We start from the raw sequence: 25130 nt of genomic DNA, 5'->3' as shown, positions 1-25130 counted from the left end.
TGATGACAATATATATCTCCAGATCAGTGGCACCGCTATGGGCACCCGCATGTCCCCACAATATGCCAATATTTTTATGGCCGACCTGGAACAACACTTCCTCAGCTCTCGTCCACTCACGCCCCTTCTCTACCTACACTATCTTGATGACATCTTCATCATCTGGACCCATGGGAAGGAGACTCTGGAAAAATTCCACCACGATTTCAACAGCTTCCACCCCACCATCAACCTCATCCTGGACCAATCTACACGGGAGGTCCACTTCCTAGACACCCACGGTGCAAATAAGTGATGGTCACATTAACACCACCCTATATCGAAAACCCACCGACCGCTATGCCTACCTTCATGCCTCCAGCTTCCATCCCGGGCACATCACACGATCCATTGTCTACAGCCAAGCACTGAGGTACAACCGCATCTGCTCTAACCCCTCAGACAGAGACCAACACCTACAAAATCTCCACCAAGCATTCTCAAAACTACAATACCCGCACGAGAAAATAAGGAAACAGATCAACAGAGCCAGACGTGTACCCAGAAGCCTCCTACTGCAAGACAAACCCAAGAAAGAAACCAACAGGACTCCACTGGCCATCACATACAGCCCCCAGCTAAAACCCCTCCAACGCATCATCAAGGATCTACAACCCATCCTGGACAATGATCCCACACTTTCACAGGCCTTGGGTGGCAGGCCAGTCCTCGCCCACAGACAACCTGCCAACCTGAAACATATTCTCACCAGTAACCGCACACCGCACCATAGTAACTCTAGCTCAGGAACCAATCCATGCAACAAACCTCGATGCCAATTCTGCCCACATATCTATACCAGCGACACCATCACAGGACCTAACCAGATCAGCCACACCATCACCGGTTCATTCACCTGCACGTCCACCAATGTAATACATGCCATCATATGCCAGCAATGCCCCTCTGCTATGTACATTGGCCAAACTGGACAGTCTCTATAGAAAAGGATAAATGGACACAAATCAGACATTAGGAATGGCAATATACAAAAACCTATAGGAGAACACTTCAACCTCCCTGGCCACACTATAGCAGACCTTAAGGTGGCCATCCTGCAGCAAAAAAACTTCAGGACCAGACTTCAGAGAGAAACTGCTGAGCTTCAGTTCATCTGCAAATTTGACACCATCAGCTCAGGATTAAACAAAGACTGTGAATGGCTTGCCAATTACAAAACCAGTTTCTCGTCCCTTGGTTTTCACACCTCAACTGCTAGAACAGGGCCTCATCCTCCCTGATTGAACTACCTCATTATCTCTAGCTTGCCTGCATATATATACCTGCCCCTGGAAATTTCCACTACATGCATCTGATGAAGTGGGTATTCACCCACGAAAGCTCATGCTCCAAAACGTCTGTTAGTCTATAAGGTGCCACAGGACTCTTTGCTGCTTTTACAGATCCAGACTAACACAGCTACCCCTCTGATACTCAATGCCAAAGGATCAGACACATCACCTCCCAGGTTAACAAATGTTTCAGATCTTGCCCAAATACACACTGCAGCCAGTTCTTATTAACTAAACTAAGATTTATTAAAAAAACAAAAGAGAGAGAGTGAGGTTAAAAGACATGAGTTCAGTCCACTGAGATTCAGATTCATAGCCAAGATGGTGAGCTTTGTAGTTGCAAAGAGTTCCTTTAGAATTCAGGTCATGGGTTAGAGTCCAAATCTCATATTCAGGGTGTACCAGCATAACTGGGACCTCTGTCTTGAGACTCAGACTTCCCCTGAAGAAGTCTAAGCAGCTCTGAGACCTCAGAATCAGGACCCAAGGATCTTTTAGACAATTTCACGTCCTCTTTTGGCAAGTTGGGATTTCCTCAGGGAACAAAAGGTCATTAGGATGACTTTGAAGGAGGTCCATCCTATACAAATTAGCTATACACACAACATAACATAAGGCCATTACAAATCAACATAAGGCCATTTGCTCGTTCCTCCACCATTCACAGTACATTTCAATGAGCGATGAATACCTAGATATCCCATGTTTACAATTCGTTTACATGCTAGGATGTTCTTTTGATCTCTGAACTATCAGAATACAACATAGACAGGGACTGTTGATTACATTGTCCACCCTACTCATACATAAGTAAATACACAAAACACCAACATTATCTCCCCACATGTCTTTGCAGGGTTATTTTGCAGGATGTTTAACCCTTTCTAGCCATGCGTCACACCAAGCATATGTAAACCCTACGAATATCCATGTACAAGTTATAAATATAGTCATACTCACATCCTTAAAGATATTCTTAGAGTCTGATGGATTCCTCACCAACTGGACATCAGTAGAGAAATGGCTCCTGCTGGGAATTTTCCCTTGTGTACTCCCAATTTCACTCAGTCTGCAAACCCGCTTTTATATTGTAATTTTGACTACATCTAACACACTATGCATTTGCATGAAGGTGTCAACCCTCTTTTTTCCTTATCTGTATTTCCTCACTCCATAAATATAGGGGTGCCCTGTTTTTCACAGGTTGTCTGTAGTCCCTCTTATTTTCATTAGCATCTAGGCACAACATGTACCCTGCATCCAGGACATGTGTTGTGAATGATGTTACAATAAGGTATCTCATGATCTTGGATAGTGCATTGCAGTTGATTTTCCGCAACATCACCTGTTGGCACATCTTTCCAATAGTATTGTGATCTTACTGGCGTAGGGTCAATCTTTGGTCACTTATTCATGTCAGGCATTCTTAAACCTATGGCCTAGTATGGCTAAGCTGAAATCTGACAGGCCTCAGCCTGCAGGCCTTGCGTTTCAGCCATACTGCACGTATATACCTAATGCTACTTATCACTGATACTTCTATAATCCTACACCCTAAATCTAGTTAGCATACCTTCATTAGAAGTAATTTAGCATCTGAGTTAATCATTACATCACACAGCACAACCATACATGGATAATAAAATGAACTAACTGGCTACACCTTGCCCCATGCTGCAAGTGGGGCAATTGTACATGATCAGCTAGAAACCTCTGATGAGCACGTGGAGACGTGCAGTGAGCTGCCAGGGCTTGTGCCTGTACAGGAAGAGGAGGTGGAGATGCAGGGCGATGGCCCTGGTTTTACTTCGTCCCTTTCAGGCAGTGAGCACCATGGGGGGTTCTGGCCAAGACCTGCACAGGGCGCAAAGGGCAGAGCTCCTGGTGCCCATTCTGCAGCTGAGCTTCCAGCCGCAGTGGCTCTAGGACGGGGTGGGAATTGCTCTGCCAATGGCATTCTGGCCCTGCCTGCAGACCCCTCAGCTTTCCTTTCCAGCCTCTGCGCCCGGGCAGGGTCCAGCCAGAACCTCCCACAGACTCATTCTAAGGGATCGTTTCTGTCACATGCACTGGTGCGTTGAGCAGGCTCCGCCAAGGAGCCTGTCCTGGGACAGAGACTCTCAGGCCAGGTGGGCCCTGCAAATTCACATGGGTATAACTACGTGTGAACCCCCCCGAGCGACGCAGTTACACCGACCTGACCCCTGTGTAGATGGGAGAGCATCTCCTGCCGACGTAGCTACCGCCTCTCGGGGAGTGGAGTCACCACGCTGACGGGAGACGCTCTCCCATAGTAACGTCTTCACTAAAGCGCTACAGCAGCACAGCTGCACTGGTGCAGCTTTTGAAGTGTAGAAAAGCCCCCAGTGACTCCACAAGGAGAAAGTACTAAACCCTCATCTCAAGGTCTGTGCCCCTCCCCTTTCTAGCTGTTCACTTTGTTATCCATCCTCCATTCCTCCCCCCACCCCCAAGCCCCAGTTCCCCTTTCCTATCCCCTCCCTCCCCACTCCCTGGAGGTACTTTTTCTCCCCCTCCCACCTTTCTCTGACCCTGTTCTCTGATATAATCCTACAGAACCATACAGCATGAGAACAAGCAGACTGGGCAGTCACTGCCAGACCGTGAGACGGGTTTATCTAGCCTGCTCTCTAAGGTACTAACAGAGCCCTGGGCTACCCTGCCTCTCAGGGATGCAGGCTCAGCTTGAATCCTGTACCCCAGATCCAGAAGAAAGGGAAGATTTTCTCCCCATTGAAAGAGGCCCGTGGGAAAGTGAAGATCGGGGCCAGATTATCAGCATAATTAAATGCCACCAACCCCCCTTCATAGTCCAGAGAGACCCGGATCCTGCTGGGATCTCTACTCAAGGACAGGCGAGTGACAGGAAAGGTTTGAGCCCGATAGTCTCTGACACTGCCCCATTTCTGCACCACCCAGACCCCCTCCTCGGGAGTAAAGCCAACCTCTCCATTCCTCTGCACAGACTGTCTAGCTACCCCCACAGCCCAGTCTGCGGCTGCCCCTCCCTCCACCTTCACCTGCCAGGAATGTTTCCCCGAGTTGAAGCCCTCAGAGCCCAGCACACTGAGCAAATAATCAAATCTCTGCAGTTTGTAAGGCAACATCTGGCTCTTGTGTCCCCGGCTCACGCTTCTCCTATCTTCAGACAGAACAAGCTCAGGATGTGCCGTGTCTGGATCCAGAGTCACATTCGCTGGGGAGAGACAGAATCAGTGTTATTGGCAGACATGGGTCAATGACAGAGCGAAAGGGTCAGCTGGGCCAGACCTGAGACTCCGAATCTTCCCGCCCTGCACTCACCTCCTGTGTAACATATACGTGGGCCGGTCAGCGCTGCTCCTCATATTGGCTAACTATACACAGAGAGAGAGATTACATGGCTACAATACGTCACTACTCAGCGTTAAGATGCCTGGAGATACCTTGCGCCCTTCAAGAAAGTCAGTTCAGCAAAACTGAATCTTGCAAATGCCGGGAGATAGCGAGTTCAGGTAAATGCCCTCGCAACCTTAACTCTGCCTGCTGGAGCTGGCAATAGCCACTGGGAATTATCTGTATGCACTGCAGCTGTAACCCTGTGGTAGGCGTTGCTAGGGTGAAGGAATAAATTGGACCAGCTTGGAAGATCTGTGATTGTGATAGAAGGTGATCTGCGTGCAGTGGTGAGCTGGAGCCGGTTCGCACCAGTTTGCAAGAACTGGTTGCTAAATTTAGAAGCCAGTGTAGAACCGGTTCCTAAAGGGGCAGGCAGGTGGGCAAACTCCTGTCCGCGGGCCACATCTGGCCCTCTGGACCGTCCTGTCTGGCCCGCCTGATCTCCCAGTTGGGAGGCCGAGGCTTCCCAGGCCCCTCCTGCGCTTCCTCCCCCTCACAGAGCCACCAGAGCCCTGGGGAAAGTGGGGGGCTCTAGTGGCTATTTAAAGGACCAGGGCGGCAGAGACAGCTGGAGCCCCAGCCCATTAAATAGCCCCTGGAGCGCCCTGCTACCCCAGTGCTCTGGGGGCTATTTAAACAGCCTGGGGCTCCCCTGCTTCTACTGCCCTGGCCCTTTAAATAGCCGCCAGAGCCCTGGAGTAGTAGCGTGGCTCCAGTGGCTATTTAAAGGACCAGGGCGGCAGAGGCAGCTGGAGCCCCCTGCTACTCCAGGGCTCCAGTGGCTATTTAAAGGGCCGAGGCAGTAGAAGCGACAGGAGCCCCGGACTTTTTAAATAGCCCCCAGAGCCCTGCAGCCCTACCCCAGGGCTCCAGCAGTGGGGCTTTGGTGGTAATTTAAAGGACCTGAGGCTCCAGCCCCTACTGGGAGCCCCAGGCCCTGTAAATTGCCCCCTGGGGAAGCCGGGCCACCCCGGTACCGTGCACCACCTTATTTTCACCTCTGGGTAAGGGAGTGGGGCTGCAAGCTCCAGCGGCTGTGCGGCATCCTTACACAGCAGCATGATAAGGGGGCCAGCCGGGGCTGGGAGGAGGGGTTGGATAAGGGGTAGGGAGCGGTTGGAGGGGGCGGAGGTTATGGAGGGGCGGTCAGGGGACAGGGAATGGGGGTGTTGGATAGGCATGGGAGTCCCATGGGTCTGTTGGGGTGGTGGTGGATGGGGTTGGGGCAGTCAGGGGACAGGGAATGGGGCGAGTTGGCTAGGGGGTGGGGTCTTGGAAGGCAGTTAGGGTGGGGGGTCTCGGGAGGAGGTGGTCAGGGGACAAGGATGGGGGAGTTGATGGGCTGCAGGTTCTGAGGGGGGCAGTTGGAGGCAGGACGTGGGTTGGGGTCGGATGGGTGGGTGGTTGTGGGGAGACAGGCACGTGGGGCTTGTACTCACTGCACGGTTCCCTACTGGGTCTTCAGTGGCACTTCGGAGGCAGGTCCTTCACTCACTCCGGGTGAAGGATCTGCCACTGAAAACCCGGAGCGAGTGAAGACTCCCCTGCTGCCAAGGACCCAGTAGGGAACCAGTTCTTAGGATTTTGGGAACTCATCACTGTCTACGTGCGCGCGCGTGTGTGTGTGTGTGAAGGAGACCCCGGGCGATGCTCTGGAACTGCTCCCCACAAAGCCAGGCAGGACTTTGGGGAGCCTCCTCTCCCTTGGAGCAGACTGTTTTTAGGGCAAGAAGTTCTCATGGCTTCCACCTTCCTGGGTCTGACATTGGTGCATTCAGCATATGCCCCTCTGTGCGCTTTCCACAGCAAGTCTACCCAGGTAGGGTCCTGGGGAAGCCACAGGGTCCTGCACCCCCACTTTGCAGTCAGACGTGACCCTCAGCCAGCCAGTAAAACAGAGGTTTATTCTATGACAGGAACATGGTTTAAAACAGAGCTTGTAGGTACAGAGAACCGGACACGTTAGCCGGGTTTATTCTGGGGCCCAGCGAGGCAGACAACCCCATCTGCCCTCACTTCCCGTCCCCAGCCAGCTCCAAACTGAAACCCCCTTCAGCCTCTCCTTTCTGGCCTTTGTCTCTTTCCCAGGCCAGGAGGTTACCTGATTTTTTTTGTTTACCTTTAGTTATTTCCTTGAGGGGGGGAAGGGCCCCAGCTATTTGTTGCCAGGATACAAAGTGTCGGCCATTTATGCACACTAGAGACTTAAGAAATGCATAGGGGAAACTGAGGCACCCACACAGTATTCAGAGGAAACATTAAGAACAGTTCCACTTTGTCACAGAGAGAGAGAGAGAGAGTGTGCGTGTGCGTGTGTGTGTGTGCGCGCGTCCGTCCATCTGTGCGTCCGTCCGTCCATCCCCCCCGCCCCTGGCCCCTATGTGGGTGATCAGAGGAAAGAGGTGCCTGTGTACTTTTGGACAGTCAGGATGCCTCGTTTCACTGCTGCGCTGGCCAGGCTGGTGTCACTAGTGAGGCCCAGGGCTCCTCTTGCCATGGGGAGCTCAGAGATGAGTGTGGCTGGAGAGCTTAATGCAGGGTAAGGGAATGCAGGGTGTCAGAAGGCATCGTGTGCATTAGGGGGAGATAAAAAGGGTTGTAAGATTTAGCAGCTGTGATGTTCTTTCTGTGGCGTGGGCTGAGATTGAGTGTTCAGTACCGCACAAAGGCAGAGCCGGAGTCTGGGTCATGAGTGTACTGGGACATGGCTCAAAGTGGGCAGAGTTAAGGTTGTGTGGGCATTTCACTTATCTCTGTATTTCCTGGTTTTCAGAAGTTTGAGTTTTGCTGCACTTGACATTCTGGAAGGCACGAGTTATCGCCAGGCAGCCTCAGCTCTGGGTTAATGAAGTTTCTGCCATTTAATTTCCAAGTTTTTTTTTAACAGAAGGAGAAATGTTGCTGGTAGGAGAAAGCTGCCATTCCGGCCTTGTAATGATCATGTGCGTGCCCTCCCCCCACTCCATTTATCCACCTCCCCAATACGTCCTTTTCCCTTGCTGAACGCCAAACGCTACCCTCATCCCTGCCCCAATTCCACCCCACCAAGCAAACATTCGTGTGTCCAATTTTTCCCCCCAAATACTTTGAGGACATTCTGTGACCCAGGGACCTCTTGGTGCCAACTGGCAGAGAGCCCAGGGGTACACAAAGTTTACAGGGATCTCCTGGGTAGTGTATTTACATTCTAGTTCACCAAAGAGTGTCTACTGAAAGCCTGTGTCACGCTGGTCATTGTAACCATTGCGGGATGTGTGTGCGGGTAATATGTAAGGAGAGGGGTGTGTATATTGGCAACCATGTCCTGGAAGTTAAAGGCAGGTCACCCAGAGGTAGATGCCTGACAGCAGGTTCCACGAGGCAGGAGACACGTGTCACCCTAGCTGACCATGGTGTACTGTGTGTCACAGTGACAGTGTGTTTGCATACGAAGTCAAATGCTAATGAAGAGATTGTGGGGAGTTCAGGAGAAGACATTCGCAGGAAGGGGTGAACAGCTGGGGGGGGTAGGGGTGGAATCCTGTTTGCAGGTGAAGAACAAAGGACTAGTCTAATATTTCTAGGGATGCAGAGAGAGGCCCTGGCGTCCTTCATCTGGGGAGATAAGCTGACAAAGGGCTTGGCCTTAGGAAAGGAAGGTCTCCGTCTTCCTGGTTGAAATGCACCATGAGAAGGTCTTTGGGTGAGCAGGACCCTATTAGAAAAGAGGCATCTTGTTAATTAAGTTGAGGCTCTTGAATGCGTGTTAAGATTTTAGTTGCTGTGTAACCCTTTGTCTCTGGTATTTCTGCTGGCTTCATTTCAATCTGTGCTCTGTGTTAAATACACGTGTACCTGCTTTCTGTATAAACAAATCTAAGCGCTGTGTGTTAAGTGGAGCTGTGTTCTAAGGTCTAACTAATAAATTGGTGAGTTCTGGTCCTTTGCGAACAGCGGATCTGGTACTTCTGTGAGTGTCCTGAGGATCAGGGGCTGGACACCGCTGGGGGGACACTCGGGGTTGGAGTGTGGCTATCGCTAACCCGTGTAGGGACAGCAGAGCCTGCACAGGCTGAGAGGGGAGTGCTTGTGTTGCCTGTAGCTGGTGGTATCAGGGAGCTGACCCATGGCAGGAACAGACAAGACATCCCCACACTAAGGGCAGGTGGCAGCGAGGTGCCTCACAACCCTGGGGACCCCCGGGAAGCATCACGCATTCCCCAAAATAAATAATAATTAATTAATAATTTTAGAAACACAACCAGTGGGCAGATTTAGCAACACGCCTGTGAGCCTTTTCCAGATTCCTGCCCTAGGTGGGCTTGACACTGGCTGGGTGGTGTTGGGGTATGTAAGGATTAAGTAAAGACCTGGGTAACCGCTAGCATGTTATTAGGGAGGAAGGCACGGGCAGGCTCTGTCTCTTTGCTTGATAGATAAAGTGCTACCCCTCCCCCTTCCCTTCTCCTCGTTGTAAACAGTAAATCGGGGCAGGGATAATTATGTTCATGGTATGGGCGTTCATATTACTTAAGAAGGGTTTGGGGGGTGTTGTAGTAAATGTGGGTATTTCCATACTAACCTGGATAAAAGGAGTGTGCTGTAACTAATCCAGGGCTTACTCGACAATTGGGTCGAGGGGAACAAGTACCACAATAAAGAAGCCAGTCCACTCAATCCACCCTGGGTCAGCCTGTTTTTCTTCTAACAGGTGGGCTCCGGATCAAAGGCTTGCTGCTTATCCTCTTGAGCTTGTCATGTTTCATAAGAACATAAGAACGGCCATACCGGGTCAGACCAAAGGCCCATCTAGCCCAGTATCCTGTCTACCGACAGTGGCCAATGCCAGGTGCCCCAGAGGGAATGAACAGAACAGGGAATCATCAAGTGATCCATCCCCTGTGCCCATTCCCAGCTTCTGGCAAACAGAGGCCAGGGACACCACCCCTCCCCATGCCTGGCTAATAGCCACTGATCGACCTGTCCTCCATGAATTTATCTAGTTCTTTTTTGAATCCTGTTATGGTCTTGGCCTTCACAACATCCTCCAGCAAGGAGTTCCACAGGTTGACTGTGCGCTGTGTGAAGAAATACTTCCTTTTGTTTGTTTTAAACCTGCTGTCTATTAATTTCATTTGGTTCTTGTGTTATGAGAAGTAGTAAACAACATTTCCTTATCTACTTTCTCTGCACCAGTCATGATTTTATAGACCTCAATCATATCTCCCCTTAGCCATCTGTTTTCCAAGCTGAAAAATCCAAGTCTTATTCATCTCTTCTCATACGGATGCCATTCCATACCCCTAATCATTTTAGTTTCCCTTTTCTGAACCTTTTCCAATTCCAATGTATCTTTTTTGAGATGGGGCGATCGCATCTGCACACTGTATTCAAGATGTGGGCGTACCACGGATTTATATAGAGGCAACAGGATATTTTCTGTCCCATTATCTATCCCTTTCTTAATTCTTCCCAGCATTCTGTTTGCTTTTTTGACTGCCACTGCACATTGAGTGGATGTTTTCAGAGAACTGTCCTCAATGACTCCAAGAACTCTTTCTTCAGTGGTAATAGCTAATTTAGACCTCCTCATTTTATATGTATAGTTGGGATTATGTTTTCCAATGTGCATCACTTTGCATTTATCAACATTAAATTTCATCTGCCATTTTGTTGCCCAGTCACCCAATTTTGAGAGATCCTTTTGTAGCTCTTCGCAGCCTGCCTGGGTCTTAACTGCCTTTAGTAATTTTGTATCATCTGCAAATTTTGCCACCTCACTGTTTACTCCTTTTTCCAGATCATTTATGAATATTTTGAACTGCACTGGTCCCAGAACCGACCCCTGGGGGACACTACTATTTACTTCTCTCCATTCTGAAAACTCACCATTCATACCTACCCTTTGTTTCCTATCTTTTAACCGGTTACCAATCCATGAGAGAACTTTCCTCTTATCCCATGACAGCTTACTTTGCTTAAGAGCCTTTGGTTAAGGACCTTGTCAAAGGCTTTCTGAAAATCAAAGTACACTAAATCCACTGGATTGCCTTGGTCCACATGCTTGTTGACCCCCTCAAAGAATTCTAGTAGATTGGTGAGGCATGATTTCCCTTTATTAAAACCATGTTGACTCTTCCTCAACAAATTATGTTCATCTATATGTCGGACAATATTGTTCTTTATTATAGTTTCAACCAGTTTGCTCAGTACTGAAGTCAGACCTGTAATTGCCGGGATCACCTCTGGAGCCCTTTTTAAAAATTGGCATCACATTAGCTATCCTCCAGTCATCTGGTACAGAAGCTGATTTAAATGATAGGTTACAGACTACAGTTAGTGATTCTGCAGTTTCACATTTGAATTCCTTCAGAATTGTTGAGTGCTACCATCTGGTCCTGGTGATTTATTGTTGATTAATTTATCAATCTGTTCCAAAATCTCCTCTAATGATACCTCAGTTTGGGACAGTTCCTCAGCTCTGTCACCGTTAGCACCTCGATCGTCCAGTGGCCCCACTGGTTGTTTAGAAGGCTTCCTGCTTCTGATGTACTTAATAAAAAATTGCTATTTTTGAGTCTTTAGCTAACTGTTCCTCAAATTCTTTTTTGGCCTTCCTAATTCTATTTTTACATTTTGTCTGCCAGTATTTGTGCTCCTTTCCATTTTCCTCACTAGGATCTAACATCCACTTTTTAAAGGATGCCTTTTTGCCTCTCACTGCTTCTTTTATTTTGTTGTTTAGCCACGGTGGCTCTTTTCTTGTTCTCTTACTGTGTTTTTAATTTGGGGTATACATTTAAGTTGAACCTCTATTATGGTGTCTTTCAAAAGTTTCCATGCAGCTTGCAGGGATTTCACTTTTGGTCTGTACTCTTTAATTTCTGTTTAACAAACCTCCTCATTTTTGTGTAGTTCCCCTTTCTGAAATTAAATGTTACAGTGTTGGGCTGCTGTGGTGTTTTCCCTGCCACAGGGATGTTAGATTTAGTTACATTATGGTCACTATTACCAAGGGGTCCAGCTACATTCACCTCTTGGACCAGATCCTGTGCTCCACTTAGGACTACATCAAGAATTGCCTCTCCTCTGGGGGGTTCCAGGACTGGCTGCTCCAAGAAGGAGTCATTTAAGGTGTCAACAAACTTTATCTCTGCATCCCAGCCTGAGGTGACATGTGCCCAGTCAATATGGGGATAACTGAAACCTCCCATTATTATTGTTATTGAGTTTTTTATTTTAATAGCCTCTCTAATCTCCCTGAGCGTTTCACAGTCACTATCACCATCCTGGTCAGGTGGTCGGTAATATAGCCCTACCGGTCTATTCTTCTTATTAGAGCATGGAATTGCTATCCTAGAGAGTCTATGGTACAGTTTGATTCATTTATGATTTTTACTGCATTTGATTCTATGCTTTCTTTCACATATAATGCCACTCCCCTACCAGCATGACCTGTTCTGTGAGTCTGATATATTTTGTACCCTGGTATTACTGTGTCCCATTGATTATCCTCATTCCACCAGGTTTCTGTGATGCCTATTATATCAATATCCTCATTTAATACAAGGCACTCTAGTTCACCCATCTTATTATTTAGACTTCTAGCATTGGTATATAAGCACTTTAAAAACTTATCTCCTTTTAGCTGTCTGCCATTACATGATGTAATTGAATGGGACACTTTTTTATTTGATTGTTTCTGATCAAACCCTGCTTGTATTTTATCATTTTCCATCCTCTCGTCCTCACTAGGACATTGAGATTCTATATTAATAGATCCCCCCTAAGGGATGTCTGAACCACATGCTCCTCTGTACCTGTCGGCTTTCCCCCAGCCCTTAGTTTAAAAACTGCTCTGCGACCTTTTTAATGTTAAGCACCAGCAATCTGGTTCCATTTTGCTTTAGGTGGAGCCCATCCTTCCTGTATAGGCTCCCCCTTTCCCAACAGTTTCCCCAGTTCCTAATAAATCTAAACCTCTCCTCTCTACAACATTATCTCATCCATGCATTGAGACCCTGCAGCTCTGCCTGCCTAACTGGCCCTGCGCGTGGAACTGGGAGCATCTCAGAGAATGCCACCATGGGGGTCCTGGACTTCAATCTCTTACCTTGTACCCTAAATTTGGCCTCCACAACCTCTCTCCTATCCATCCCTATGTCATTGGTACCTACATGGACCATGACCACCAGTTCCTCCCCAGCACTACACATAAGTCTGTCTAGATGTCTTGAGAGATCCACAACCTTCACACCAGGCAGGCAAGTCACTATATGGTTCTTCCAGTCATCAGAAACCCAACTATCTATGTTTCTAATGATCGAATCTCCCACTACTAACACCTGTTTCTTTCTAATAGCTAGAGTTCCCTCCCCGAGAGAGGTATCCTCAGTGTGAGAGGACACCACAACATCACCTGGAAGGAGGGTCCCAACTATGGGATTGTTTCCCTCTGCTCCAGTGAGATACTCTCTTTCCCTGGGACTTTCATCCTCCTCAATAACACAGTTTTCAGGGTAACAGCTCCTGTATTACCCCTGCATGGTCTGTCAGGGGGACTCATTTAAAGGTTTCCAGCTCCCAGCTGTCATCTCTCATAGGCAGAGACCCACGTCTCACTGCCTCCTGACTGGGGTTAGGGCTGCACAGCTCCCTGCCTCACACTGTGATGTCCCCAGCAAGCCAGTCTCCCTAACCAGGCCGGGGCCTGTGCTTTGCTTTCTCTCTGAAGACAACGACCAGTGTATTGCCCACAGCTATACGTTTCCACACAGCTCCTTGTAAGCAAGCACATTTCTTCTGAAGGTAAAAGCATTGCAGAGAAAACTTATTAAAATAATAAATGAACTTTCACCTGTGCTCAAACGCTTACCAGAGATCTCCCCAATGCCGACCTAGGGCACTAGATCGGCTATTTCTTTATCAAGCTTGGGCCTTTGATCTTGGCCTTCTGCAACAGGTAATCAACAGAGAAAACCCTCTCCTCAGGGCATAGCTTCAAAGGGCTGGGTTTTTGCATTGACCAGAGATGAGGAATTTGCATTAACCTCTCCCTTCGGAGTCCCCAGGAAATCCAGTTAATATTCATTGTCCCAAAAGTCCATACTTGTCTGGCACATTTTCAATACAGCCTTTTGAACTGCCGGGTTTTACATCCATCACATCTCCCCACTAGAGAGGTTACATAGAATCCTGGCCCACAGTAATACATACAGTTAATAAAATAGGGACTTTCAGTGATATTGCAGGAAATTGCCATGACCTCAGACACCTGTCCAGCTATACTGGAAGCTTTCCACCTACAGATTCTCATAGACTCATAGACTCTAGGACTGGAAGGGACCTCGAGAGGTCATCGAGTCCAGTCCCCTGCCCTCATGGCAGGACCAAATACTGTCTAGACCATCACTAATAGATATTTATCTAACCTACTCTTAAATATCTCCAGAGATGGAGATTCCACAACCTCCCCAGGCAATCTATTCCAGTGTTTAACTACCCTGACAGTTAGGAACTTTTTCCTAATGTCCAACCTGAATCTCCCTTGCTGCAGTTTAAGCCCATTGCTTCTTATTCTATCATTGGAGGCTAAGGTGAACAAGTTTTCTCCCTCCTCCTGATGACACCCTTTTAGATACCTGAAAACTGCTATCATGTCCCCTCTCAGTCTTCTCTTTTCCAAACTAAACAAACCCAATTCCTTCAGCCTTCCTTCATAGGTCATGTTCTCTAGACCTTTAATCATTCTTGTTGCTCTTCTCTGGACCCTCTCCAATTTTTCCACATCTTTCTTGAAATGCGGTGCCCAGAACTGGACACAATACTCCAGTTGAGGCCTAACCAGTGCAGAGTAAAGTGGAAGAATGACTTCTCGTGTCTTGTTTACAACACTCCTGTTAAGGCATCCCAGAATCACGTTTGCTTTTTTTGCAACAGTATCACACTGTTGACTCATATTAAGCTTGTGGTCCACTATGACCCCTAGATTTCTTTCTGCCATACTCCTTCCTAGACAGTCTCTTCCCATTCTGTATGTGTGAAACTGATTGTTCCTTCCTAAGTCGAGCACTTCATCCTGTTTACCTCAGACCATTTCTCCAATTTGTCCAGATCATTTTGAATTTTGACCCTGTCCTCCAAAGCAGTTGCAATCCCTCCCAGTTTGGTATCGCCCGCAAACTTAATAAGCGTACTTTCTATGCCAACATCTAAATCGTTGATGAAGATATTGAACAGAGCCGGTCCCAAAACAGACCCCTGCGGAACTTCACTTGTTATACCTTTCCAGCAAGACTGGGAGCCATTAATAACTACTCTCTGAGAACGGTTATCCAGCCAGTTATGCACCCAACTTGGCAATCCAAGTTATCTTTGAAAACTCATGGCGAACGGGGGAGGTCTCGGATGACTGGAAAAAGGCTAATGTAGTGCCCATCTTTAAAAAAGGAAAGAAGGAGGATCTGGGGAACTAGGCCAGTCAGCCTCACCTCAGTCCCTGGAAAAATCATGGAGCAGGTCCTCAAGGAATCAATTCTGAAGCACTTAGAAGAGAGGAAAGTGATCAGGAACAGTCAGCATGGATTCACCAAGGGCAAGTCATACCTGATTAGCATAATTGCCTTCTATGAGGAGATAACTGGTTCTGTGGAGGAGGAAAAAGCAGTGGATGTTTTATTCCTTGACTTTAGCAAAGCTTTTGATACGGTCTCCCACAGTATTCTTGCCAGCAAGTTAAAGAAGTATGGGCTGGATGAATGGACTATAAGGTGGATAGAAAGCTGGCTAGATCATCGGGCTCAACGGGTCGCGATCAACAGCTCCATGTCTAGTTGGCAGCTGGTTTCAAGCAGAGTGCTCCAGGGGTCGGTCCTGGGGCCGGTTTTGTTCAATATCTTCATTAATGATCTGGAGGAGGGTGTGAACTGCACCCTCAGCAAGATTGCAGATGACACTAAACTGGGTGGAGTGGCAGAAATGCTGGAGGGTAGGGATAGGATACAGAGGGACCTAGACAAATTAGAGGATTGGGCCAAAAGAAATCTGATGAGGTTCAACAAGGACAAGTGCAGAGTCCTGCACTTAGGATGGAAGAATCCCATGCACTGCTACAGACTAGGGACCGAATGGCTAGGAAGCAGTTCTGCAGAAAAGGATCTAGGGGTTACAGTGGACGAGAAGCTGGAGATGAGTCAACAGTGTGCCCTTGTTGCCAAGAAGGCTAACGGCATTTTGGGCTGTATAAGTAGGGGTATTGCCAGCAGATTGAGGGATGTGATCATTCCCCTGTATTCAACTTTGATGAGGCCTCATATGGAGTACTGTGTCCAGTTTTGGGCCTCACATTACAAGAAGGATGTGGAAAAATTGGAAAGAGCCCAGCGGAGGGCAACAAAAATTATTAGGGGTCTGGAGCACGTGACTTATGAAGAGCGGCTGAGGGAATTGGGCTTATTTAGTCTGCAGAAGACAAGAATGAGTGGGGGATTTGATAGCTGCTTTTAATCAGAGGTGAAAGTAAGCCACTACAGGCCGGTACAGCGTACTGGCAAGAGCCAGTATGCTGTGCCAGACCGCACCGGCTTTTGCTGCGGGGATTTAAAGGGCTCTGGGCTCCCCATGGCGGCGGTCAGCCCAGAGCCCTTTAAACCCCCCACCACAGCTGAGATATAAAGAGCTTAGACCCCCCCGCCGCTGTGGGCAGCCCAGAGCCCTTTGAATCCCAGCCGTGGCTCCAGTGGCTGGTCTGGGGCCAGGATTTAAAGAGCTTGGGGCTCCCCTCAGCGGCAGGAGCTCTTGGCACTTTAAATCCCTGCCCCAGCCCTGCAAAACTTGGGGTTCCCCCCGGTGGCTGGAGCCCCGGACCCTTTAATTTGCCCCTGAGCTCCAGGGGCCTCCCAGCTACCTCTTCAGCTGGGAGCCCCTGGCTGATTTAAAGGCCCTGGGTCTCCCAGCCACAGCTGGTGCCCCAGAGCCTTTAAATCTTGAGAGGCCACGCCTCTTCTGGACAAGGCCATGCTCCCCAGGACTCCGGCAGTACCGGTAAATCCTGTAAATTACTTTCACCCCTGCTTTCAACTACCTGAAGGGGGGTTCCAAAGAGGATGGAGCTAGACTGTTCTCAGTGGTACCAGGTGACAGAACAAGAAGCAATGGTCTCAAGTAGCAGTGGAGGAGGTTTAGGTTGGATATTAGGAAAAACTTTTTCACTAGAAGGGTGGTGAAGCACTGGAATGGGTTACCTGGGGAGGTGGTGGAATCTCCTTAGAGGATGGAACCTTAACTTGGCCAAACCTAGCAGTCCAATATAATTTGTACAATCCTCAGCTGATTCCTGTGGTTTGGTTGGGCCCTGTATGCATTACTGCAATTCAGATATTAAATTGCAATAAATAGTTTGATTCTGAAGTCACTCCTACATTATACACCTGGGACATCTCAGTTTTCTTCTAATGATAAATATAGTTTTACCTGAATGAACTATTCCAGAGTCCTGCGTTGGGGTGGGGGGTGGTAAATGTGCAAATATATATTTATATATATGTGTGTTACCTTTCTTTAGGGTTGAGATGCAAGTCTCCTCACTTGGGTCACTCACAGCCCCATCCACACACACAGCCGACACTCGGAATCTGTAGGAGGTCTCAGGACGCAGTCCATCAACGCTACAGAACTCAGTTCTCTTTTCTGTCCTTCGTTCCAGCCATTTGTCTTTCCCCTCCTGATTCGCATCTCCTGCCTTCTCTTTATATTCTACCTTATACTCCCTTATACTGACTCCGTCTCCAGTGACACTTGGACACTTCCAGGAAAGGGCAATGGCAGATGAATCTACAGTATCTGTTACAGGCTTCCCAGGAGGGCTGGTCGGGGGAAGAGTCTTCACAGGATCACTCCCGTCGCTGGTCTCACTGAGCCCTGGTTTGCTCACTGCAGCATATCGGAACTGGTACTCGGTGTTTGCACGTAGCCCTGTTACTGTGAATGTCTCTTGTGTGTTATTTACATTCACAACTGCCCAGTTCTCCTGCCTTACAATTCTGTACTCTGCCCGATAGCCGGATATTGCTGCCCTGCCATAGGCTGCTGGGTTAAACGTGAGCTGCACACGGTCATGTCTGATTCCATCAATCAGGGGAGGAAGAGGCTTTGATGGAGGCTCAAAGTTGGTGCTGATCAGCTCTCCCTCCTCATACAGGTAAATGGCAGTGCCTGGATTGTCCTTGTCTGGAACAGACACCACAATGAACCGAGTCTTCCTGTTAGATTTGTTGACACTTACAAAATGTGAAAGGGCCCTTGCAGATTTTCGAGCTTTTTGATATATTTCTTTTTCCTCAAACCACACTTTGAATTTTGGTTTCTCAGTGACAGAAATGGCTGATTCAGGATCATGAGTTTCCTTTATAAACTGGTTCTGAAGCCATTGTTTTAAATCTGATAAATATGGCTCCTCATCATGCAGTGAGGTGAATGTAAAAGAAACAACAAAGTCAAGTGTGGGGTCGAGTATTATTTTATCTAGTTCACTCTGGGAGGACACCACGTCTACATTGCTTAGGATCCTAAGGTAGGAATTCACATAATTCATCTCTTTCTCCTTTGTATCCAGAAATTCACTGAGGCTCTGGATATTGAACGGTGACTGGTTTTTGAGTGATAAAATCTCCACTAGGGCCCCTTCCTCTTTTCCACCTCCACGGATTAAAGGTAAGAGTCCTGCCAGCTGTTTCTGGAAAGTCTGTCTGTGTTGCTTACACAGATCTCTGAATTGCTGGATTTTCAGCTTGATTTCGGGGAAGCTTGTGGCGATCAGGTTCTTCAGCATGTCATTGCATCGCATGTTTAGCTCTGCCAGTTCCTCCATAGCAGTCTGAGCATCAGAAATCAGTGTTAAGCTGATCTCACGCACCAGCTGAGCCGCTCTGGAATCCAGCTTGGTCAGCGGATACAGCCAGACTCTCACTGGTACGGCCTTCTCCCCGCTGTCACCCAGAAGCTTGGGGAGGGTGGAATAAATTTTCATGGCATCTTGGAAATTAGCTGGATTTTTCTCAAGAGCAAAATCACCATGGAACTTGCAGTTAAAATTTTCAGCATTTAATGTTTCCTTGTCATCCATTTTGACAGCTCCTTCCCCTTCCATGGATATCTTTTTCATCACAATCTGGAGCTTTCCCTCTATCTCACGTATGTTCTCAGAAGAAGAAACTTCCCGATCAAACACGAAGAAAGCCTGAGCCCCGTACAGCAGAGCTGTGACCACGTGGGTGGCCGTGCCTTGGTCAAACACAGCAGGGTAAGAGACATTCTCTGCTCCTAAATGGTTCATAGTTAGGTGTTCGAACTTTGTTGTGGTAGAGTACTGGAGAGTAACTCTGGCCTGTTGTTTGGATTTTTTGGTGTCATTTAAGTATTTAGCAGATCCACTTACTTCAACCAACCCCCCCAGGAAACTGGCCTTCAGCGATGCTGTGACATTGAGGGCATTGGCCTTCTCTTCAATGGTGTCGGATGCGATGATCTCACAGTTCACCCAGGGTTGTGGTTTTGTGTTTACATCCTTGAGAAGCTGTTCCCGGCGCCACAGCGTGATCCCTGGAATAGTAGAGACAAACACATGGTAACGTAACTGATAGATGCACAGGACACAGAGTCTGTCCATGGTTTAATTGTGTCTCATTTCTGAGATTGAAAAATAAAGAGTGAAGGATATCAAGTAAACTGACCTGGTAACGTACAAACGTGCCAAGTCAAGGCTGAACTACACCCCGAACAACCTTCCCTTGCACCCAGCTTCTTATAGGACTTTGGAAGATGTGATCTTTTCTGGGGTTTTTTAATAAATCCGTCTCCAGAGTGACTGAGTTCACTCTCCTTCAGGAGTACACTGCTCCATGCAGCAAGTGCTCTAGTTATGACTGAAATCTCTCTTCCATTAGAAACATCTGGTTTATTTGATTTAAGAGGCTAGGAATTGCCACGCTTGACCAGATCCGTGATCCATCTAGCCCAGTGTTCTGTCTCTGAGAGTAGCCGGCACTAGATCCTTCACAGGAAGGCGCCAGAAACCCTACTATATTGTTGGAAAAACCGCCTTTATGAAGGTCTCATTGATCTCTAATAGCTGGAGATTGGCTTAAATCTTGAGTATGAGGTTTTACATCCCTCCCTGCACTTTCTTTTCATTGTTATAATCCCCGTATTCTTGTTACCCATATAAATGTCCAGTCTCTCTAAATGTCTAAGCCTGGCCTCAGGACACATGGCTGGTGAGACGAAGGTGGCTGGGAGACTAAGGCAGTCAGCCATCTGAGTTGCCAGTGAAGGAAGGCAGGGAGGGAGGGTTTTTCTTTAACTGGAAGGCACTGCACAAGGAAGAACCTGCAATGGTGCATTGCCAACACCTCTGCTAGCTCTTAATCTGCATGCAGCTGTGGGGGCCCTGGCCAGACAGCCATCCTGACGGAGGCTTCTACCCAGATCCTCATCTTCACTTGCTGGGAATGCAGCCTGCATGTCCCTGCTGGAAACAGCCAGGCAGAGGGAACCAGCTGGTGTGAGAGGCTTCTGTCCGGGGAGTCCCTCAGGTAGCAGGTAAAGAGAGCTGAGGGAGGAGGTGGCTCAGCTATGTAGCATCCAGGAGCGTTAGGACTTCATCACCAGGATGCATACAGAGACATCTGGGATGGAGGATGCTAGCTGACTAGGGATGACTACAGAGGCACCAGAAGAGGAAGGCGACCCGGCAGCTCTGTAGAAAGGAGACTGGCTGCTGGCCACCTTAGACAGTAGGCTGTGCTCCACTCGCCACCCCGCTCCTCCATCCATCGAGGTCAAGAACTGGCATGCTGCCCTGGCCACATGAGGAGAGGAGCAGACCCCAATGGCTGAGGAAGAGGAGCCACCTGCTCCCAAGGCTGGGAGGCACACAGCCCCCACACCCACCAGGAGGGGACGGATGTAGGGTGGGAGTGGTCTGGGCTCCCTGCTGAGAGGGATGGGAGCCTCCATCTGCTGACCTGACCTGACGCCCCAGGAGTTGTGCTGCCTGCCTAGAGCCACATCCCAGGTGTTATGGAAAGGTTGCCAAGGCTCGTCCATTCATCTGGCCACTGCCACACACTGCAAATCTACGTAGGCACTAATGCTACTGCCAGTCTGACCCTGCGCAGTGACTCCTGGGCTCTGGAAGTGAGGGTGAAGGAGTCACGGTCGCATGTTGCATTCTTGTCCATCCTCCTGGCTGAGGTTAAGGGCCCAGGCAGGGACACACACACCCTGGAGATGATGCACGGCTGTGCGGGTGGTGTCAAATGATGGACTTTGGCATCCTAAATCATGGGAGGCGGTTTCAGGAAGGAAATCTGCTGGGAGGAGATGGGGTACACCTGACCAAGAAGGGGCGGAGCTCCTTCGAGCACTGACTTGCCAACCTCGTGAGGAGGGCTCTAAAGTAGGATCAAAGGGGCAGGTGACACAAGACCACAGGTAAGTATCAAAAAAGTGACCTTCACAGAGGGCGAGATGTTGCTGGGGAGAGGGAGTGGAAAATTTACAGTTGGGTCATAGGAGCAACAAGCGGGATAACAGAGGGGAAATCTGCTCAATATCTTGTCTATACACAAATGCCAGGTGCATTGGGAATAGATGGGAAGAAATGGAAGTTTTAGTACATAAGGTAATTTAGTGTTTAATTGGCATCACTGAGATTTGGTTGGATAAATCTCATGACTAGAACTTTGATACGTGGCGTGTTTGGGACGGAAAGCCAGCAAAAAAGGGAGGAGGGGTTGCACTATACATGAAGAGAATATACACATATGCTGCGGTCCAGGAGATGAGAGGCCGACCCAGTTGAAATTCTGTGGGTAAAGATAAAAGTGGGCAGGGGAAAACACAGGTGATGTTATCGTAGAGGTCTTCTAAAGACCATCAAATCATGAGGAAGAGACGCATGAGGTATTTCTAGAGCAAATAACAGAAATATCCATACCACAAGACGTGGTAGTAATAGGGGATTTCAACTACCCAGACATCTGTTGTAAAAGTAATACTATAAAACACAAAGTGTCCAGTAAGTTTTTGGAATGTCTTAGGGACAACTTCTTGTTTCAGAAGGTGGAGGAAGTAACGGGGGGGCAGCCATTTTAGCCTTGATTCTGATTAAAAAGGGAGGAATTGGTTGCAAATCTGAAGGTAAAAGGCAATTTGGGTGAAAGTGTTCATAAAATGATAGATTTTATTATTTTAAGGAAAGGAAAGAGTGAAAAGAGAGAATAAGACAATGGACTTAAAAAGAATAAACAGACTTCATCAGACTCAGAGAACTCTTAAGTAAGGTCCCCTGGGAAGAAAATCTAAGGAAAAAGAGGCATTCAGGAGAGCTGGCAGTTTCTCAAAGAGACAATATTAAAGGCAAAATTGCAAGCTATCCTGATTCAAAGGTAAGATAAGAAAAATAGCAGGACAATATGGCTTCACCAGGAGCTCTTCTGCGACCTGAAAATCAGAAAGAAACCCTACAAAAAGTGGGGACGTGGATGAATTGCTAAGGAGGGTACAATAGAACAGCACAAGCAGACAGGGACTAAATCACAAAGCCTAAGGCACAAAATGAGTTACACCTTGCGAGGGACATAAAAGGCCGCAAGAAGAGAGTTTTTAAAAATATATTAGGAGCAAGAGAAAGATGATGAAAAGTGTAAGTCCACTATTTAGAGGGGAAAGAAAGTTAATGACATCAAGAACACAGAGGTGTTTAATGCCTATTTTGCTTCAATCGTCTCTAAAAAGGTAAATTGTGACCAGGTGCTTAATACAATTAGTATTAATAGTAAGGGGGAAGGCACACAAGACAGAATAACAAATGAACAGCTTAAAGAATATTTAGAGTATTAGATGTTTTCAAGTCAGCAAGGTTTGACTAAATTCACCTTAAGGAACTAGCTGAAGCAGATCTTTGAGCAAAGGGTTGGACTAGATGCCTCCTGAGGTCCCTTCCAACCCTGATATTCTATTATTCTATTCTATGATTCTATGATCTTGGATCTGTCAGTGATTGTCTTTGAGAACTCTGGGTGCAGTCCCAGAGGAAAGGAGAAGAGCAAATATGGTACCTATCTTTAAAAAGGAGAACAAAGAGGACCCAGAGAATTATAAAATAATCAGCCTACCTTCAACACCTGGAAAGATACTGGAACAAGCTATTAAACAATCAGTTTGTAAGCACCTCAAAGATAACAGGGTAATAAGTAATAGCCAACATGGATTTGTCAGGAACCAATCATGCCAAACCAACCTAATTGCCTTCTTTCACAGGGTTACTGGCCTAGTGTTTAGGGGGAGAAGCAGGAGACATGATAGATCTTGATTTTAGTAAGGCTTTTGACACAGTCCCATGTGACATTCCTATAGGAAACTAGGGAAATGTGGTAAAGATGAAATTGCTCTAAGGTAGGTGCATAACTCGATGAAAGGCTGTACTCAGAGTAGTTAACAATGGTTTGCTGTCAAACTGGGAGGATATATGTAGTGGGGTGCTGCCAGAGTCTGACCTGAGTCTGGTGCTAATCAGTATTTTCATCCATGACCTGGATGATGGGGTGGAGAGCACACTCATACAATTACCAGATGACACCAAGCTAAGAGGGGCTTCAAGTTCTTTGAGGGACAAGATTAAAACTCAAAATGACCTTGTTGATTTCAGATCAATTATCCAGTTTATAAAGATGAAATTCAACAAAGACAAATGCAAAGTACTACACTTAGGAAGGAAAAATCAAATGCACAAATACACAGTGGGGAATAACTGGCTAGGCAGTAGTTCAGAAAAAAAGAAACTGGGGTTATAGTGGATAACACAGTAAATAGGAGCCCACAATGGGATGCAGTTGTGCAAAAGGCTAATGTAATTCTGGGGAGTGTTAACAGGAGTGTCATATGTAAGACATGGGATGTAGTCATCCCACTCTTCTCGGCACTGGTGAGGCTTCTGCTGGAGTATTGTGTCCAGTTTTGGGTATCACACTGCAGTAAAGATGTGGACAAATTGGAGAGTCCAGAGGAGAGCAACAAAAATGGTAAATGGTTTAGAAAACATGACCTTTGAAAAAAGAACAGGAGTACTTGTAGCACTTTAGAGACTAACAAATGTATTTGAGCATAAGCTTTCATGGGCTACAGCCCACTTCATCGGATGCATGCAATGGAAAATACAGTAGGAAGATATATAGATATAGATATAGATATATACAGGGAACATGAAACAATGAGTGTTACCATATACACTCTAACGAGAGTGATCAGTGAAGATGAGCTATTACCAGCAGGAGAAAAAAAACTGTTTGTAGTGGTGTCACGGAGTCACCGGGCGATGCTCTGGAACTGCTCCCCACCAAGCCAGTCAGGACTTTGGGGAGCCTCCTCTCCCTTGGAGCAGACTTGTTCAGGGCAAGAAGCTCACACGGCTTCACCTCCTGGGTCTCTCCTTGGAGCATTCAGCATCCTCTGCCCCTCCGTGCACAGGATCACAATGTCCTTCTTAAGGAGATGGTGATAGACCATCACTTCACCGTTCCCAAGTGGCTCTGGACTCACAGGCCTGTGTGCTCTTGGCTCCCCCATGGTTTCCAGGAAGAACCCCTGGTGTGCCAGCCCTTCTCGTGATCACCATCTCTTTGCCAGGGTCGAGCTGCAGACTCCTCCGCCCCTGGGACTGCTCCTGCAATCCCCCGGGGAACCCTGCTACTGCAAAAATCCTTCTCTCTCCCAGGGTCGAGCGGCAAGCTCCTCCGCCCCTGAGACTGCTGGCTGCAGTCCTCAGGGGGACCCTGTTACTCCAACAGTCCTTCTCGCTGGTCACACACTCCCAGAGGTTAACTGCCCCCTGAAACCGTCCCACTCTGAGCCTTCAGCATGCCTGGTCCTCATTATCCCTCCTTTGTTTTACTGCTCCCCAGTCACTTACTGCAAGCAGCGCCATTCACGGCGTGCAGTACGTCCCGCCGCTGCCACCAGTTGTCACGGAGTCACCGGGCGATGCTCTGGAACTGCTCCCCACCAAGCCAGTCAGGACTTTGGGGAGCCTCCTCTCCCTTGGAGCAGACTTGTTCAGGGCAAGAAGCTCACACGGCTTCACCTCCTGGGTCTCTCCTTGGAGCATTCAGCATCCTCTGCCCCTCCGTGCGCTTCCCACAGCGAGTCCACCCCAGCGGGGTCCTGGGGAAGCCACCGGGTTCTGCACCCCCACTTTGCAGTCAGACGTGACTCTCAGCCAGCCAGTAAAACAGAGGTTTATTCGATGACAGGAACAGGGTCTAAAACAGAGCTTGTAGATACAGCGAACCGGACCCCTCGGCTGGGTCCATTCTGGGGGGCAGTGAGCCAGACCCCCAGGTCTGCCCTCCACCCTTGACCCCA

The 25130-nt window shown here is 47.9% G+C and overlaps 2 protein-coding genes and 1 pseudogene across 2 annotated transcripts in view; all 3 read right to left on the bottom strand.

Moving 5' to 3' along the window:
• LOC127045809 (uncharacterized) overlaps positions 1-25130 on the bottom strand; it is a 106390-nt gene that overhangs the window by 59735 nt on the left and 21525 nt on the right.
• The window catches only part of LOC127045950 (uncharacterized), a 116518-nt pseudogene that overhangs the window by 76306 nt on the left and 15082 nt on the right, over positions 1-25130 (bottom strand).
• LOC127045990 (tripartite motif-containing protein 15-like) lies at positions 1959-12895 on the bottom strand. The gene is made up of 4 exons (XM_050942886.1): positions 12887-12895; positions 9292-9413; positions 8396-8424; positions 1959-4548 (listed from the first exon to the last, which is right to left on the bottom strand). Exons 1-4 carry the CDS (start codon positions 12893-12895, stop codon positions 4019-4021), a joined length of 690 nt encoding a protein of 229 aa, XP_050798843.1. The 3' UTR covers positions 1959-4018.

This window comes from Gopherus flavomarginatus, chromosome 2, assembly GCF_025201925.1.
Source record: "Gopherus flavomarginatus isolate rGopFla2 chromosome 2, rGopFla2.mat.asm, whole genome shotgun sequence".
In the NCBI taxonomy this organism is placed as follows: Eukaryota; Metazoa; Chordata; order Testudines; family Testudinidae; genus Gopherus; species Gopherus flavomarginatus.
Note: the sequence above shows the minus strand (reverse complement) of the source record. Positions and strands in the feature narration are given on the sequence as shown.